At 40.7% G+C, this 15,911-nt stretch overlaps 1 protein-coding gene across 1 annotated transcript in view; it reads left to right on the plus strand.

Annotated features, from left to right (window-relative positions):
* GRIN2B (glutamate ionotropic receptor NMDA type subunit 2B) overlaps positions 1-15,911 on the plus strand; it is a 263,568-nt gene that overhangs the window by 57,622 nt on the left and 190,035 nt on the right. Inside the window, exon 2 of the mRNA XM_044455269.1 lies at positions 954-1,382. Coding sequence (XP_044311204.1) covers positions 972-1,382 — 411 coding nt within the window. The 5' untranslated portion in view covers positions 954-971. The remainder of the gene's footprint in view (positions 1-953; positions 1,383-15,911) is intronic.

A 15,911-nucleotide genomic window follows, 5' to 3' on the forward strand; every position in this document is an offset into this window, starting at 1 on the left:
GGCATATTGGATATAGCCAGAATGTGGTTACCAGGAGAAGCTTTGCTAGGTGGTGAGAAAGAAGTCCTTCCTCCACAGGGTTCCTCCTTGCCTCCTATTATCTTTGGATAGTCCTGGGTGGGAGGGGCTTTTGGAGAAAACAGGTGGAATGTGCACACAGGTTTGGGAATAATCTGTTAGACTCTAAGCTTACTACAAATGGACCACCAGGGGACACTGATGCTTCATCACAACTGAACAAATGATTTTGAGGTGGGTCTATAGTGTAAAACTGTAGCTGTCTTCTTTTTGACCAGTGTTATTTAATCCCTCTTCCTAAACTAAAGGCAGAGTGCTTTCTCCAGTTGTGATTAGATCTGAGAAAACAAGTTAAATGAATGAGGTTTAGATTGGGATTGAATACCAGATTGGGAGAGAGGTCATAGATCACCACCAGAGCATGTACACTGCGCACAAAATGCCCTTGGTTCATATCCTGGCAACCCCAGTTAAAGGAAACTTAAGTAGCAGGGCTAGGAAAAGAGCCCTGCAAGAATTTCCCAGTCACCTAAAGTAGAGAGCCAGTGTGATTTAGTGGTTAAGAGTGTGGGACTGGGACTCAGGCAATCTGGGTTCTAGTTCCTGTTCAGCCATGGAGCCAAATGTGTGACTCTGGGCCAGTCACAGATTCTCAGCCCAACCTACCTCACAGGGTTCTTGTAGCAGGGATGAAACTGAGAGCAGCAGGAGGAGAATGATGTAAGCTGCTTTGCGTTCATGGGAAAAAGCAAGATATTAAATAACTAAATGAATAATGCTAGGTGAGATGATCCATCTCAAATACAAGGCAGCATCACATATTCAATATGGTGATTCAGATGGATGGGTCAGCTAACTCAACTGATAGTGTGTCTTGCTGGTTCAGTCCTTTACAAATACAATACTTATCTGTTTCCATTTTTGTCTTTTTTCAGGGAGTGTAAGAGCTGAAGATGAGGCCCAGAGCAGAGTGCTATTCATCACATTTCTGGCTTATGCTGGCAATTTTAGCAACAACAGGTGGTGGGGCCTCGGCCCAGAAGAACCACCCCAGCATTGGCATTGCTGTCATCTTGGTGGGTACCTCTGACGAAGTAGCTATCACAGATGCCCACAAGAAAGATGACTTCCATCACCTCTCTCTCATGCCTCGTGTGGAACTGGTGGCCATGAATGAGACAGATCCCAAGAGCATCATCACCCGCATCTGTGATATCATGTCTGACCGGAGGGTACAAGGTGTGGTGTTTGCTGATGACACCGACCAGGAAGCCATTGCCCAGATTCTGGACTTCATTTCTGCCCAGACCCTCACACCTATTCTAGGTATCCATGGAGGCTCTTCCATGATCATGGCAGACAAGGTATAGTATAGCCTCTTCTTATGCAAACCATGAGAGGGGAACTTAGAATATGGCCACTTCATCTACAAATGGCATTGTGTTTGTTGAGTTCATTGAAATACTATGTTCCTAATTATGCAGATACAGGATCTTGCATTAAGTGACCTCTTGTGTTTGAAAATTGGGGGAAATCTTCCCTGAGATGCTTTCTGTCAGTTACAATGCCATAATAAAGCCATATTACCAAAGATTAGGCATGCAGTATTGTGGTGGTATACTTGCCGTGATGGAGTAGCTGAGAAGCTTAGGATGCTGTGTAGTGAGTAGCCCATTATCATGTCCCCACCTGCAGTGACCTTAACTTGTCCAACTTGTACCCAGCAGCTTTATTTCTGCACTATATCATATCTGGCAATGTCAGCTGTTGCCAGTGGAGATTCTATGGATGGACATAGCATCAACACAGCAATCATTATGCCCTGTTTTATACACTCCTTTGCCAATGCATTGTCTCACAAAATCAGGCCATCAAAGAATTAAAAGCATGCCACATGGCTGAATTATAGCCTTGGAAGCAATGCCAGTGATCAGAGATTACTGAAAAAACAACTATATTGGACAAAAAAAAGTAGTGAGCCCCCAGCATTCATAGAAGACTTGTGACAGCCAGTGGCCAGGGAATGAAGTAGTTACAGTCCAACACACCTGGGGGAGGGGAACGAGACTGCGGAAGAATGGCCTATTGCTTAGCTCCTCCCCAAGGTTTGTAAAAAGAGTTTATTATTCTATCTTCTTTGTCTTATTTTATTGTCAAGAAACCAATAGAATCAAAACCAAAATGTCTTGAAGGGTTTATCTGGAAAAGCCACTAGTGATAACAGGAATAAATAATTTTGAAGTTTCACAAAACTGTCAGGGAACATTCAATAAAATTAGCTTTCCTGTGAAATATTCATAAGTTATAAACAAATGTTGCTATCAGAAATAAAGAAAAACGAACTCATTTTATCTAATAACTTAGGGTTGTTTTGAGGATGTTTAATTTTTTAAAAATCTAAATTACTCAGATTAGCATTGTATGTTGCCCAACTCAGGGATTATGAGTAGATCACTTTTGGCAATGCTACCAGCACAAAATCTGTTCTATAGATGAGAATTAAAAAAAAAAAGTCTGCAGGGACTTGAAAGGTCCAAAGATCATTTAGGTCTTGGTCAGGAGAACAACCCTCCATGCATTACAACTATCTTGCTATATAACCCAGATCATGATGTGCCACAAACAGAGCAAATACACTGTGGAAAGAAGCCTGTCTGTGGCCTGTCTGTAACCATTCATTCTAGCGTCCATGATCTGTCTTAATATGCATAGCTCTTCCACCTACTGTATCATTCCCACCCCTGTAAATTCATTTGGAGAATCTTATCAGAGTATCTACACTGAGAAAACCAATCTCTTCATCAGGTAAGTTCTCCATTCTTTTACTATCTGTTGCTCTTCTGTGCACCTACAGCACTTGGAATGGATCCTTGGAGAATAGGAATGTTGGTATTGCACCCACCAGTCCTCCACATACAGTTAAATTCCTGCTTTGATCCTCCTAGCAATGCCCGGCCAAGAATTCACTTGGCTGGGCAGTGAGCACAACTCCCCTCTCCTTCTCCAGCTAGAAGTTGTGTCGTGGCAGTTTCTGTAGTTGAAAGAAGCTGCTGCAAGGCATAGGAGCTGCCACCGGCAGGTGGAGGATCAGGCCTCAATTCCGACCCGAGAACTTTAGTTGAACTGAGGAGCTGAAGGAGTTTCATTACAGGAAGATGATAAGATGACTGGTAGTCAAGAAGCTGAAATGGAGACAGTTGGGTATTCATGTGATTGCCGCTGTAAAGAAGGAAAGCTCTCGTTTAAGAAAGGTAGGTTGATTGCTGTTCTCTTGCATTAAATTAACATCAAACATTCATGATCTCCAATGAACAGAGACAAAACAAAATTTTAAATGGAAGACATGGCTGCAAGACCATCTTGGACCTGATTATAGTTTATTCACATGGATGTTTAGTTGTCTTTACAGATATTTCACTTTACAAGTGCCCTGTAAGGCAGCTGTAGGGCTTTCTCAAATGAGGCATGCAAATTTTCCAAGGATACCCTGCCATAGATGTATCTTAGAACAGGGAATCCAGGGAAATAATATTGGATATATTTCCCAGTTAAAAGAGCCCAGAGGAAACTTCTCTTTTATTCAGTTTCTGCTGAAATTATGCTGTGTGTATAGTATATACAGCAAGGGGCTGGTTTTCAAACTGGAACAGATGGTGGTTGTCATGACTTGGAAACTTGGATCCAGTGAATTTGATAGAACAGTTTCATCTATTAAATAAATAAAATAAAGTATTATCAGTTTCAAATCTACCAGGATAATTTGGTCAAATGAGTGAGTTTCTCAAGATTTACACTCTAACATATCTGTCCTAGTGAATATAAAATATTACTGTAACATGTTGCCTGCTGATTTTGATGAGAAATTCTAGTAAAGCACTGGAGCCAAAGAAAAACATTTCTTGTATTGAATTAATTGAGCTAGGTGTGTGTAGTGCAGTGATGAAATCACCACTTTTGCTTGCTATTCTAATGTACACCTTACACAATTATTTTTAAAATATTCATTTCATAATCGTGAAAGACCTGTAGCACCACAAGGACTAACACATGTATTATGTTATAAGCTTTCTCTAGTCTATGGAAGCTTATGACTAAATTTGTTAGTTTTTAATGTGGTACAAGACAATGGTAGGCTCACATGCCAAGACAAGCAACCCTGCATGGTTACCAAGGTTTGTGTGTTTTACCTTAATGTGCTTTACAGATGATCCAGCTCATAGTGATAACTTTCCTTCCTCCTGTCATTTCCTGTCCTCTGAATCCTTCAGGTAGCATCCCAGGAGACACCACAGGGAGGACTGTCGCTACTCTTTTTGATAGTTGGCATTGTGAGTTCAGTTCAGCTCACTGCAGTTGCCAAGCAGGCTCTGTCGTGCAAACAGGGCTCATGCCCTGAAGAGCAGCGGAAGGGAGGAGAGAGATGATCAGGCACTTTCAGCTTCTGCTCCAGATGGGAATGCTGGAACACAATGTGTGCGCGCGTGCGCATGTGTGTTGGGGGGGTATCTGAACCATGCTCATGTAAAAGGGGACTCAGCAGATTCCCTGCACTAACCCAAGTGCCATTCTTGCAAGTAGCAGTGATGAAGAGGAAGGAGATGGTTGCCCCCATTTCTCACTGCCACTTACCAGAAAGGTGTCCCCAAGCAAGTTCCTGCAAGTGGACACCAGGTTCTAGATGCATCTCTGGCAAGTGGGATGAAGAATGGGGAGTGCCAGGGGAATCATGAGTGGTGCAGCCCCCAGCTGGGCACTGCCGCCCAGCTGATTGTCATCCCTCCTGCTTGTGCATGAGAGGGGCTTCCCTCTTGCATGCATGGGGGAGCAGCATGGGGAACAGCTGAGTGGCTCTGCTCCTTTCTCAGCACCAAGAAGTTGATCACCTGCTCCATACCCAGGAAAGGAAAGTCTTTTTGGCAGGAGGCGATCAGAGGAGGAACTCTGACAGTTGTGCAAAATGACAGCTGTCAGGGACACTGTCTGCCTAGCCACCTGGGCCACTCTTGTCGTTTGGCTCTCTGGGTCTGGCCTTGGTACCATGCTGATCTGTGTTTTCCAGGTTCAGAAGTTGTTTTCCACAAACTGTTGTGGTACTTACAAACTATCTAACAGATGACTGTTTCTGTTTGTGATTCTAAAACCCAAAGTACCATGCTGAAATCCTGGGATGGTCCTTGAAGAACATGACTGACCAATAATGGTAAAAAACCATTGTGGTTTGTCATGTTGTGCAAACCTACCTATTGAAGACTATTCAGTGGTAGCTCTGTTTAAAGCAGGTCCACTGAAATGAAAGGGATGTAAATTAGACCAACATTTGATACAACCCTGCATCCCTGTTTGTTTTTGAATAGGCTACCTAGGAGTTGTTTCCATGGAAAGCTCATCATTTCAGAAATACATTTTCTGACTTGCCATTCTGGGACATCACAGACTCTGAGAATGAGCGGGAAGGAAAGCTGTCCTTGAACTGTCTTGGAAAATACCCAAAGAGGCCTCTCTTGCAAAGGTTTCCCCAGATGAGGATGCACCCCCACTCCCAAGGATCATGCTTCGTCACTCCCCATACATGATAATGCAACCTTGCAAGCATGTTCAGGTATAAGGACTCCTCTCCAGGTTACTCCCCCACACTTTAGCAATGTTGTCTTCATCATCATAACATCAATAGCAGTTGATGAACTAACCTCACTGAAGGGGCAACTTGGAAACAGAGAGCAGTCCTTTAATGGAGAGCTGCTCTCCTTCAGGGAGCTGTTGGAGTATTCAATCCCTCAGTGAGCACTAGACCTGTACTAGAGCAACATCTCTAGTTATCTGCTCTCCTGCATAGGCCCCTGATGTATAGTTTCTTGTCTCCATCTCCCACACTGCATTGTCCAAGTCGATGATTGGACTCCATCTTCAGCCAGGACTACAGATAGCAGGGCATCTTATCCATTCCCCTTAGCTTTTCTGGGCTTTTAGACATGCACAGGAGAGCAATACACTGGCATGGTAGAAATGGGATGGAAAACAGAAAAGTAAAGTAGCTATGTTATTTTCAGTACCCATCCAAACTATCTATCACATAGACCCTTTGATGCTGTAAAAGGATACTGTGCTGATAAAACTAGAATGTCTGCTTAGTGAAGCCTTAACAATAACTTTTAAGCTTCCAGTGGGTGATAAGAAGCAAGGAAAAACATTCTGACATTCCCCACTTAAACTTCTTATATATTTATGAAGGAAGTGATGGTATCCTCATCTAACTCTCAGTACTTTCATGTTAAGCCCTACCCGACACTTAATATCCTGGAAGCATGAGATGACTTTGCATGAGATGACTTCTTTGCCTCTAGTTTTGTGTCAGTGGCTATGGTTGACCGTGCTCCACAACAGCAACTAAATGCCCCCCAAGATGTGTGCAAGTTGGTGGAAGTGATGGGGAGGTAACACTAGTGGCAAGGATGGTGATATTACCATCCATCATGTAGGATGGTACAACTGGAGCCACCCAGTCTGCAGCCCTATGCCCAAAACCGTCCTAGATCTGCCCCCTGTGTATCTGTACACCCAATATTTCTTAAAAAGACTAGTTGCTGACTTCTAAATCTCTCATTCTCTTCACACCACAAATAGGGTTGCTACTTTTTTTCTGAGAGAAGTGCAATGTTTTAACAGTTGCATGACAGGCAAAACAGTTGCAGCTTTTCCTGGTGTGGAGAAGCATTGATGCAAAAACAGTATCTTCTGAACTCTTGCAACATGAGGCGGAAGGGGAAATAGATGAAGGTGGGAATTCATGTCTCAGTGATGCAGCACGAGTTTATAAATTGCCATTTGTTGCCATTTGGGTTTTAATTCTGCCTTTTATTCCATGTTTCATCTGATGACCTGCTTCATTCCAGCACGGCACCATAGAACTGGTTTATAGGTTTCATAATTGAGTTAGGGCATAAATAACAACTCCTGAGCATTCTTCAGTATCTAGTTTGTTTCACATTCAAGAGGTAAAACAGGGGTTGAAGTAAGTTACAACCATGGCAAGGACCAATAAGGCTGAAGACAGATGTACATTTTAACAAGCTTCACAGCATCATGGTGATACTTTGAGCTGTTTCTGATGTGTGCCCGTCTGTAGCTTATCAACTAATCAGTAATATATCCATCAACATCTTTTTTTAAAAAACCAATTTAGGTTAACCATGAATCTTGATTGGTTCAAGTTGTTGAAAGTATATTGTTCCTATAAAGATATTTTTCAAGCCAAGATTTGCTCATCAAAAACATCTAGGGAAACCCCTAATCTCACAATTGCATATTTAGCCATTCTGTCAACTTAATAAGAACTGCACCATCTCTATATATAATAAGCATAATATAACATCTCCTTTTAAATGTGTGTGAAACACATATTTATTAAATCAATTTGCACTATTCATAGCTGGGCAAGAAGATTAGTTTCTCAGTTCAGGAATAGGCAGAACTTTAGTACAACTCTGCACTCTAAATTAATTACGTTCAAAAATTTCTCTTTCCCAAACCAACATCAAAATGAAATTGAAAACATGGAGTGTGAAATTGACTGATTTGGCTTCCATAGATCCTCAAGTCATTCATCAGTCACTGCACAGCTATAACTAAGTGGCAAAGCTTCGTCTGTAGAAGTTTCCAGGTTCAGTCTCTGGCATCACCAGTTAAAAATGGATCCCATGTAGCAGTGTCAGGAAAATACTCTTCCTGAAGCCCTGAAGGGCTACTATTAGTCAATTCAGTGCTAAGTGGAGTACTGGTCTGACTCAAGTAAAAGACAATGCCCTTTATGAGACCCACACTTCTTTTCCAGGTATGGCTTACTTCCTTGGTGTTTTTTTTTCTTCATTACTAAAGTTTGCAGAATATTATCAGAGATGTTGATGGGAATTAACTATGCATCACTTAGAAATGGGAGACACACAGAAAAGAAATGTATAATAATGACATCTCCCAGCAAAAACATTTCCACGGAAGAAATAGAATACTTTATTTTATTTAGTTATTTAAAGCATTTGTATTCCTTTTCATATCTAAACAGATGCTGAAGTCGTGGATGCTACAAAGCTAAAATTAATATAAGAATAAGAATAAAAAAAATTTTTAAACAAGGCAACCTTAAAACCATGGCTGGTGATGAAAACCACACAGTGTTGGTGCCTTCCTGGCCTTGGGTGACAGGGAATTCTATAAAAATCGGACCACTACACTGAAGCATGTTTTTCTGGTGGACTGATTGGGCTTTCCTTACACCTGGCCTGGTGTACAAGTACATAGGCAGCTAGTGCAGTTCTTTAAGCAAGGGAGTTGCAGGAAGCTCCTTGCAACAGCTGAGCTGCTGCATTTTGCATGAACTCTAGCTTCCAGAGCAGACTTAAAACCTGCCCCTCATAGAGGAGATTGTAAGCTGGACTTGTGGTTACCAACACCAGTATCATTGTAGCCAGGCTATCCCTGTCCTGTGCAGGGTGTGGCTGGTAAACCACATTTGGGACTTCAGCAACTATGATGGATTCAGAGGTACCCCAATGCTACAAACCTGATCTTTCAGAGGGAGTGCAACCCCATCCAGAACTGGCAATGAACCTTTCTCCTGGACTTGGGAACAGTTCACCCACAGGGCTTCCATTTTGCCAGGATTCAGCTTCAGTGTATTGGCCCTCATCCAGCCTGTCACTGAGTCCAGGCATTGACTCAGGAGTTGCACAACCTCTCCTGATTCAGGCAGGCAGGTAGAGCTGTGTGGCATCAGCATATTTTGATAAATCTATAAAATTGAGAGCGGTCACATGTTCTCATCCCTGATGCTATATTCTCATACTTTCCATCTTCTTGGGCTGCTTAGTTGTCTGGGAGTTGGTGATGAGCAGTTTGAGCTTTTAGAAACTTTTTGCAATGTGAATTGATGGAGGACTTATTTCAATAAGAGAACTAAATAACAAATGCATCATGGACACATTCAGATCGCAAGCACATTTAGATCAACATTTTGCTGCTTTGTCATATAGCTCTCTAGGATATAAGATGTAGAGTAAGGGGTCAGCAGACTGTATGTTTTCCCATGTAAAAATTATACCATCCCTGCACATCAAAGACTAAACTATCAAGTGGAGCATTAGACTAGAACACGTTGCCCTAGTATGTTAATGTTCTTTTTGGCATGGGAAAGTATTCAGTCATGGTATTTCCCATAAACATTCTGAAGTGGTACAGTTCTGAAAAGGTTGTAGGATGTGTAAAATGTGCTGATGTATGTGTGCATATGGAAGGTTGTACATGTGGGTGGAGCTCAGTGTAGTGCAGTCCTATTCATGTCTACTCAGAAATAACCCTCCTTTAATTCAGTAGAGACTACTCCCAAGTAACAGTGCATGGGATTACAACCTAAAGATGCAACCCTATATAGTTTAACTGAAAGTTTCCCCCTGAACTCACTGAGACTGTTAATTTAGGATGGTGAATAAAACTTCATAGGTGTAACTGAAACTTGCAGGGATGACTCCCATAACTGGTATTCAATAATTGATGAATATAACTTTTTCAAGAAGAACAGAAGAACAGGAAGGGAGAAGGAGCCATGTTATATGTTAAAGATACACATATGTGCACATATGTGCATACAGGAGGATGAGCTTAGTAACCCCATCAAGAGAATCAGGACTGAAATAAAGGCAAAAAATAAAATGCATATGGTGGTCAGAATTTACTACTGACCACCCACTCAATGAGAAGATGAAGAGGAAACTATTAAAAAGCAAATTGCCAATATTTCAAGGAGTCATGATGTAGTAATAATGGGAAACTTCAATGTCCTCAGTATCTTTTGGGAGAAAAATTCTTCCAAACATGGCGCCTCCAAGAAATTCTTAACTTACATTGCTGATAACTTTCTCCTACAGAAAGTGGATGAAGGAACTAGAAGTTTGGCTATCCTAGACTTATTTCTAGCCAACAAGGATGACCTAAGTGGATAAAATGATAGTTATGGGGACTCTGGGGGGAAGTGACCATGCCTTACTTGAATTCTTTAATTTGAAGCCAAGGACATAGCCTGGATCTTAGGAAAGCCAATTTTAATAACCTCAGAAGAATGATAAGTAAAATCCCATGACAAGCAACCATCATGTGAAAAGGAGTCCAAGATGGCTGGGAAATTTTAAAAAAAAACCTAAAGGTACAGTTACAAACAATTCTAGCAAGAAAGAAAGGTAGAAGACAATAAAAGAAGCCAGTGTAGCTTCACAACAAACTTAGAGATGACCTGAAAATAAAAAGGGCATGCATAGGAAATGGAAGGAAAGTCGGGCTACAAAGGAAGAGTACAGGTAACATGGAATTACATGGATGGCATCAGACCTGAGGAATACTAAAGCTAATAATAATAATAATAATAATAATAATAATAATAATAATGGCAGCCCTCTTCTGATATATGCATAATAAAGGGTTAAAAATGGTGGTTAAGCTACTCAGTGAAGATGGCAAAATGGTAACCGATGATAAAGAAAAGACAGACATGCTCAATATCTACTTTTGCTCTGTCTTCTCCAAGAAGAGGGTCTATGACCTCCCTCGCAAAGGTGAAGTAGTCAGTGCACCAACTGTGTCCTTTCCTGGAGGAGATTGACCTGAAAATGATAATACACTGATAACTTCTAGGCTCAGTTTCTGCAATGTGTTCTACACAGGGCTACCCTTGTGCCTACTCCAGAAACTGCAACTAGTACAAAGTATGGCAACCAGGCTGGTTTCTGGGATATCAGAGAGAGGCCATATGATTCTGTTGGCTATCAATAGGTTTCCAGGTGCAGTACAAGGTGTTGGTAATTACCTTTACAGCCCCTCATGGCTTGAGTCCAAAATACCTTCAGGAGTGCCTTTGCCCATATATTATGCCTCACTAGCTGCAGTCCTTTGGGAATAAACTTTGGAAGTTTGCTTCTGCAAGATTAATGTCAATTGCCCAGAGGACTTTCTGAGTGGTTGCCCATAAACTCTGGAATGAACTGCTAGGAGCAATGCATCACATACCTCAGTTTGTTACCTTCATGAGAAAAGATCTATCTTTTCCAACAGCCCCCCCCCCCCGCAGATTAGTTTTATTCAATATGTTGTACTTAATCTAAATTTGAATTGTTGGTTTAATCTTATAAACCAGAGCCTATGCGAATTGGGTAGTATAAAAAATTCAGCAGCAGCAGCAGCACCACCACCACCAACTGAAGAGGCAGGATTTAACTTGAGATTGATAGACAAATAGTCAATGAACACTTAATATGTACAATACACATTTCCATGTCTTGATGAACTGCATCCTAGAGTAATAAAAGAACTGGCAGAAGAACTCTCAGAACCACTGTCTGTTATCTCTGAAAATCATGGAGGATGGGTGAAGTACCAGGTGTCTGGAGGAGGGATGATATTTTCTCTGACTTCAGAAAGGAAAATAGAAGACTCCTGAGAATTACAGACCAGTCAGAATAACAGTCCTTGGGAAAATTCTGGAGCAGATTACAAAGCAGTCAGTCTGCCTACACTTTGAAAATAATGCAGTGATTGCTATGGATTTGTCAAGCACAAACCCCACCAGAACTACAAATAAGAAAGTTCTTGGAGGTCCTGTAGTTCATAAGTGGAATGAGAATCAGCAATGCAATGTGCCAGAAAAAAATTAAAAAGTGCTATTTTGAGTAATATTAATAAAAGTATCACTTCCACATCATATGAAGTACTAGTTCCACTCTACTCAACACTGGCTAGGTCTCACCTTAAGTACTGTGTCCAGAATAAGCAAGATGCAGATATACTGGAAAAGTTTCAGAGAAGGGCAACAAAGATATTCAGGGGACTGGAAACAAAGCCCTGAACTGGAAGAATTGGGCCTGTTTAGCTTTGGGAATAAGACTGTGGAGAGACAGAATAGCACTTTTCAAGAACTTGAATGGTTATCACACAGAAGAGGACCAGGATCTCTTCTCAATTATGCCACAGTGCTGGACACAGAATAATAGGCTCAATTTACAGGAAATGAGATTCTGGCTGGACATCAGGGAAAAATGTTTGAGATGTATAGTGATGGAACCAATTTCCCCAGGAGCTTGCAGACTCTCCAGCACTAGAAGCATACTAGATGCAGTTGGACAGGTGTCTCTTTGGAACGCTTTAAGTGGAATACTGCACTGAGCAGGAGGTTGGCTCCAATGACTTTATTGCCCCCCTCCAGCTCTACTATTCTATGATTCTGTTACCTCTGAGTAGATTTGAATAGGATTGCACCTTAAAAGCACAATCCTATGCAACTTTAGGCATAGGGTATCCTGGGAGTCGTTGGCCTCTTTTATGTCTAAACCTGCATAGGATTGTGCTTGGAAGGTGCCATCTAATGAGACTAACTATCAAAACTCAGATTATAGGCATCCAAATGGCTGTAGGAGGAGTGTGAAGAGAAGAATTGCCTCCGTGCTTTTCCTACATACCCAAAGGTATAGAGAACTATGTTCATGGGGAAGAGGGGCTGAAGCACCACTGTGACTCCTTGTATCCTGGCAAAGCCTTCCCTTGCCCCTCCTTGGAATGCCCCCTTGGCACTGGTTCTGGAGCTGCATTGGCCACGTCAGAGACCCGGCCACTATAGCAGGCCTGGTGCCATCTCTGAGGATAGCTGAGGGCACTCCATTGAGTATATCAATTATTATTTTGTATTGCTATGTTTAAGACTCCCTGAACCAATTTCCTAATTTTGATACTGGAAACCTGTAATTTTCAAATATTAAATAAGTTCATTTATTTTGTTGAAGTATGAGGATGGAATGGAAGCATTAATGCATGAGCATGTCTGCATGCACAAAAAAGTACCGTTTAAATAAGTGGGAGTTAGTTCTGATTGAAACAGATTAAAATTGTGGTATAAAATGAAATATTAAATATTTCCTCCCAATAATTTAATCTTAGATAGCAAAAATGAATCCAGAGTAAGAGGTCTGAGAACATAAAAGATATGGTAATGCCTGGGGAATATATCAGTTGCTCTGTGTGCCCTTCAGAGCACATTTGCCCTCTGGGAACATATTAGAGGTATGGTGGGCTCAAAGTAATAAGAAATTTGTAACCCCAAATGACCCTTCAATAAAGTGTGGGATATCTACAGTTGTAGCTTCTGAACAGTCTTCAGGGCAGAATCACGCACAACACACTATAACAGTGCAACCTTGTCAGTACAAAAACGGCCATTAGGAGGTCCTTTAGCTTCATAATTCATCTGCTTAGAAAGTCCTTTATGTTATATTAAAAGACATTTTATTTTCTCTTGTTTTGTAAGTCAATAACAGGTGACAGGTGACTTCACTAATTGCTCTGTGGTTTTATACTTGTTCAGAGAAGCAGCTGATACTGGTCAATGTACAGATGAATTTATATGAGTAATGCATTTCTGCATATCTCAGAAGACTGAGATAGTAACAGTTAAATGAACATAGTGCCCTTTGAATTAAAGCTTACTGACAGATGGATATTTTCTTTTTAGAAAGATTAAATGACTGGGATGGTCTGAAAAATATTGCTAGGAACAGAGCTAAAACCAAAATTAGGCCAGTTATCACATTACAATTCTTTATGGGGAACACTGTTATCCTTTACAGAAAAAATATTCTCAGGTAGCATATAAAGTGATGTCAGAATGGAATGGAATACAATTCATGAGAAACTGCATTCCACAGATCAACTGAAAAACCACCAGAGCTGGTGAGAGGTAGAAGGACAGACAGCAAGATGAACAAAGTACCGATGCAGAAATACATGGAAAGAGCAAACTAGAATGAGATCCTGGCATGATCAGTGGTGGTGGGGAGATAATTAAATATAAGACATGCAAGGCAGTATGTATACATGTAGAGAGAAAGGGCGGAGGCAGAAGGGAGAGAAATGGTTCTTTTCCTTGCTGTACTGTGGTAATAGCTCCTGGACATCTTTGTGCAAGGTTCTGTATGCTAATTATAAACTGAATCTCCAGAAAGAGTTGGATGGACAGGGAAATGAAGATGAATGCAGAACAGCAAGAATACAGAATAGTAAGAATAAAAGAATATTGAGTCACAATAACTGTTGATAACACCATTGATTAAAAAGAAGTTTTGAAACATCTGTTTCAAATATACTTGTAAGCAGGCTATATGTCTGAGTAAGTACTGAGATGAAACTGGCTGTGAGATATATCTTGAAATGCAGCAAGAGCAATAAAATCTTCAGTTCATTAAATATCATATAGGCGTTTATCCTTCCAGTATAAGTTTATTTGCAACTGCCAGGGCACCCAGAGTTCGCTTTTTCTGCCCCACATCAATATAATTTTAAAGTACAGTAGGATCTGCAATTATCACATATTTTTTAATAATAAAATTTATGTGTGCTGTGACTTTGAACGAAAAAGTAGTTATCACAGGGCTCTTCTGCAAATCTTGGCGTTTCCCTGAGCTTGCTGAAATGTCCCTCATCTTGTGTGTGGATGGTGCCATTTTATCTATATGGGTCCTTATTCCCGAATGCTACTAATGTGATACGTTAAATGTACTGCTACTGTGCATCACACAATTGACTACTAAATGTTACTAGTGTGATACATTAATGTAACCAAATTGTTAGGTGCTTCAGAAAATGGGAACCATCACTATAAGTCACCAGTGGTGCTATGCCTCCTATCCACTTCTTCACTTCTGAATTTAATATAAGCTTGACAAAAGAAAGAATTTTGTTGATTTCTAAACTACATTGATTGGCAGCTTCCTCATACCAAACCACTAGGATTGTTGCCAAACTTTTGAATTGTTTGAGAGAAAGAGATTTGGAGATGGTGAATCTTATCCTCAGTGCATTCTCCATCATTTTCTCTCCTCTGAATTGGTGCTGTTTTTCTGTATAACTATGTCATCTCTGTGGCATTTAGCAGCAAGAGCAGAATTTGGTTTTTGGAGCTCTGTTCCATTTGATTGGCAATGCACAGGATGGTATTACTGCCAAACTATTAGCTTTGCCAGGTGAAGGTTGTGCATAATCATATTTTACTTCATGTTCCCTTTCTGTATCTATTCTACCTTTTTCCCTTTGTCTTGTCCTCTTTCTGCTCTTTCTCACACCCTGACTCTTTTGCTGTCTGCCATTGTCTGCTTTTCACTTAATTATGATTTGCATAGTGCGTTAGAAATGCAAGTGCTGTATAAGTGCTAAGTATTATTATTTCTTTCTAGCCAGCTCTTTTCTTTGCAGTTGTCTCATTGTGTTCTCTTCCCTTTGTGACTTCTGGAGAGAGAATGTGCAGGTCTAAATTATTTATAAGCTTATAGAGTAATTACGGAACTGATTTAATTACTCAGTTAACACAGTCCTTTGCATTACAGGCTCAGCCTTGGTGGCAGTCTGCTTGCTGCAGACTGTCAGATGATGAAGAGATGAGTGGAGGGGAAGAGAGAAGGAAAAGGGAGAAAGGGACAGCCCATTTCCTTCATTCAGTTCCCAACTAACAAATCAAGATGTTCGTCTATTGTCAAGCAGTGTTTATCTGCTTGGTCAACAGAATCATTGGAAATATTTGTTATAGCTTGTGTTCCTAACCATCAGCTCATATATAAAGGAATAGTTCTTTTAACTATAGGGGTTGGAGAAGGAAAAGAAGCTCTTCTACATGTTTGCTCCATATTAGTTAGCCACTATTACTCACTGAAGAAAGTATGAAGGAAAATAAAAGAAAGGTGCTATCCTATGGATGTTTATTCTAAACATACATAGGATCATGCCCTAAATATTATATCTAACTTTGCATTGGTACGCCAATCCAATTTTCCTTTTGACTGACCATGAGGGCTTACTTGCTGTGGAAAATTTGCCTT

Source organism: Varanus komodoensis, unplaced genomic scaffold (genome assembly GCF_004798865.1).
Source record: "Varanus komodoensis strain SLA01 unplaced genomic scaffold, ASM479886v1 scaffold8, whole genome shotgun sequence".
NCBI lineage: Eukaryota > Metazoa > Chordata > Lepidosauria > Squamata > Varanidae > Varanus > Varanus komodoensis.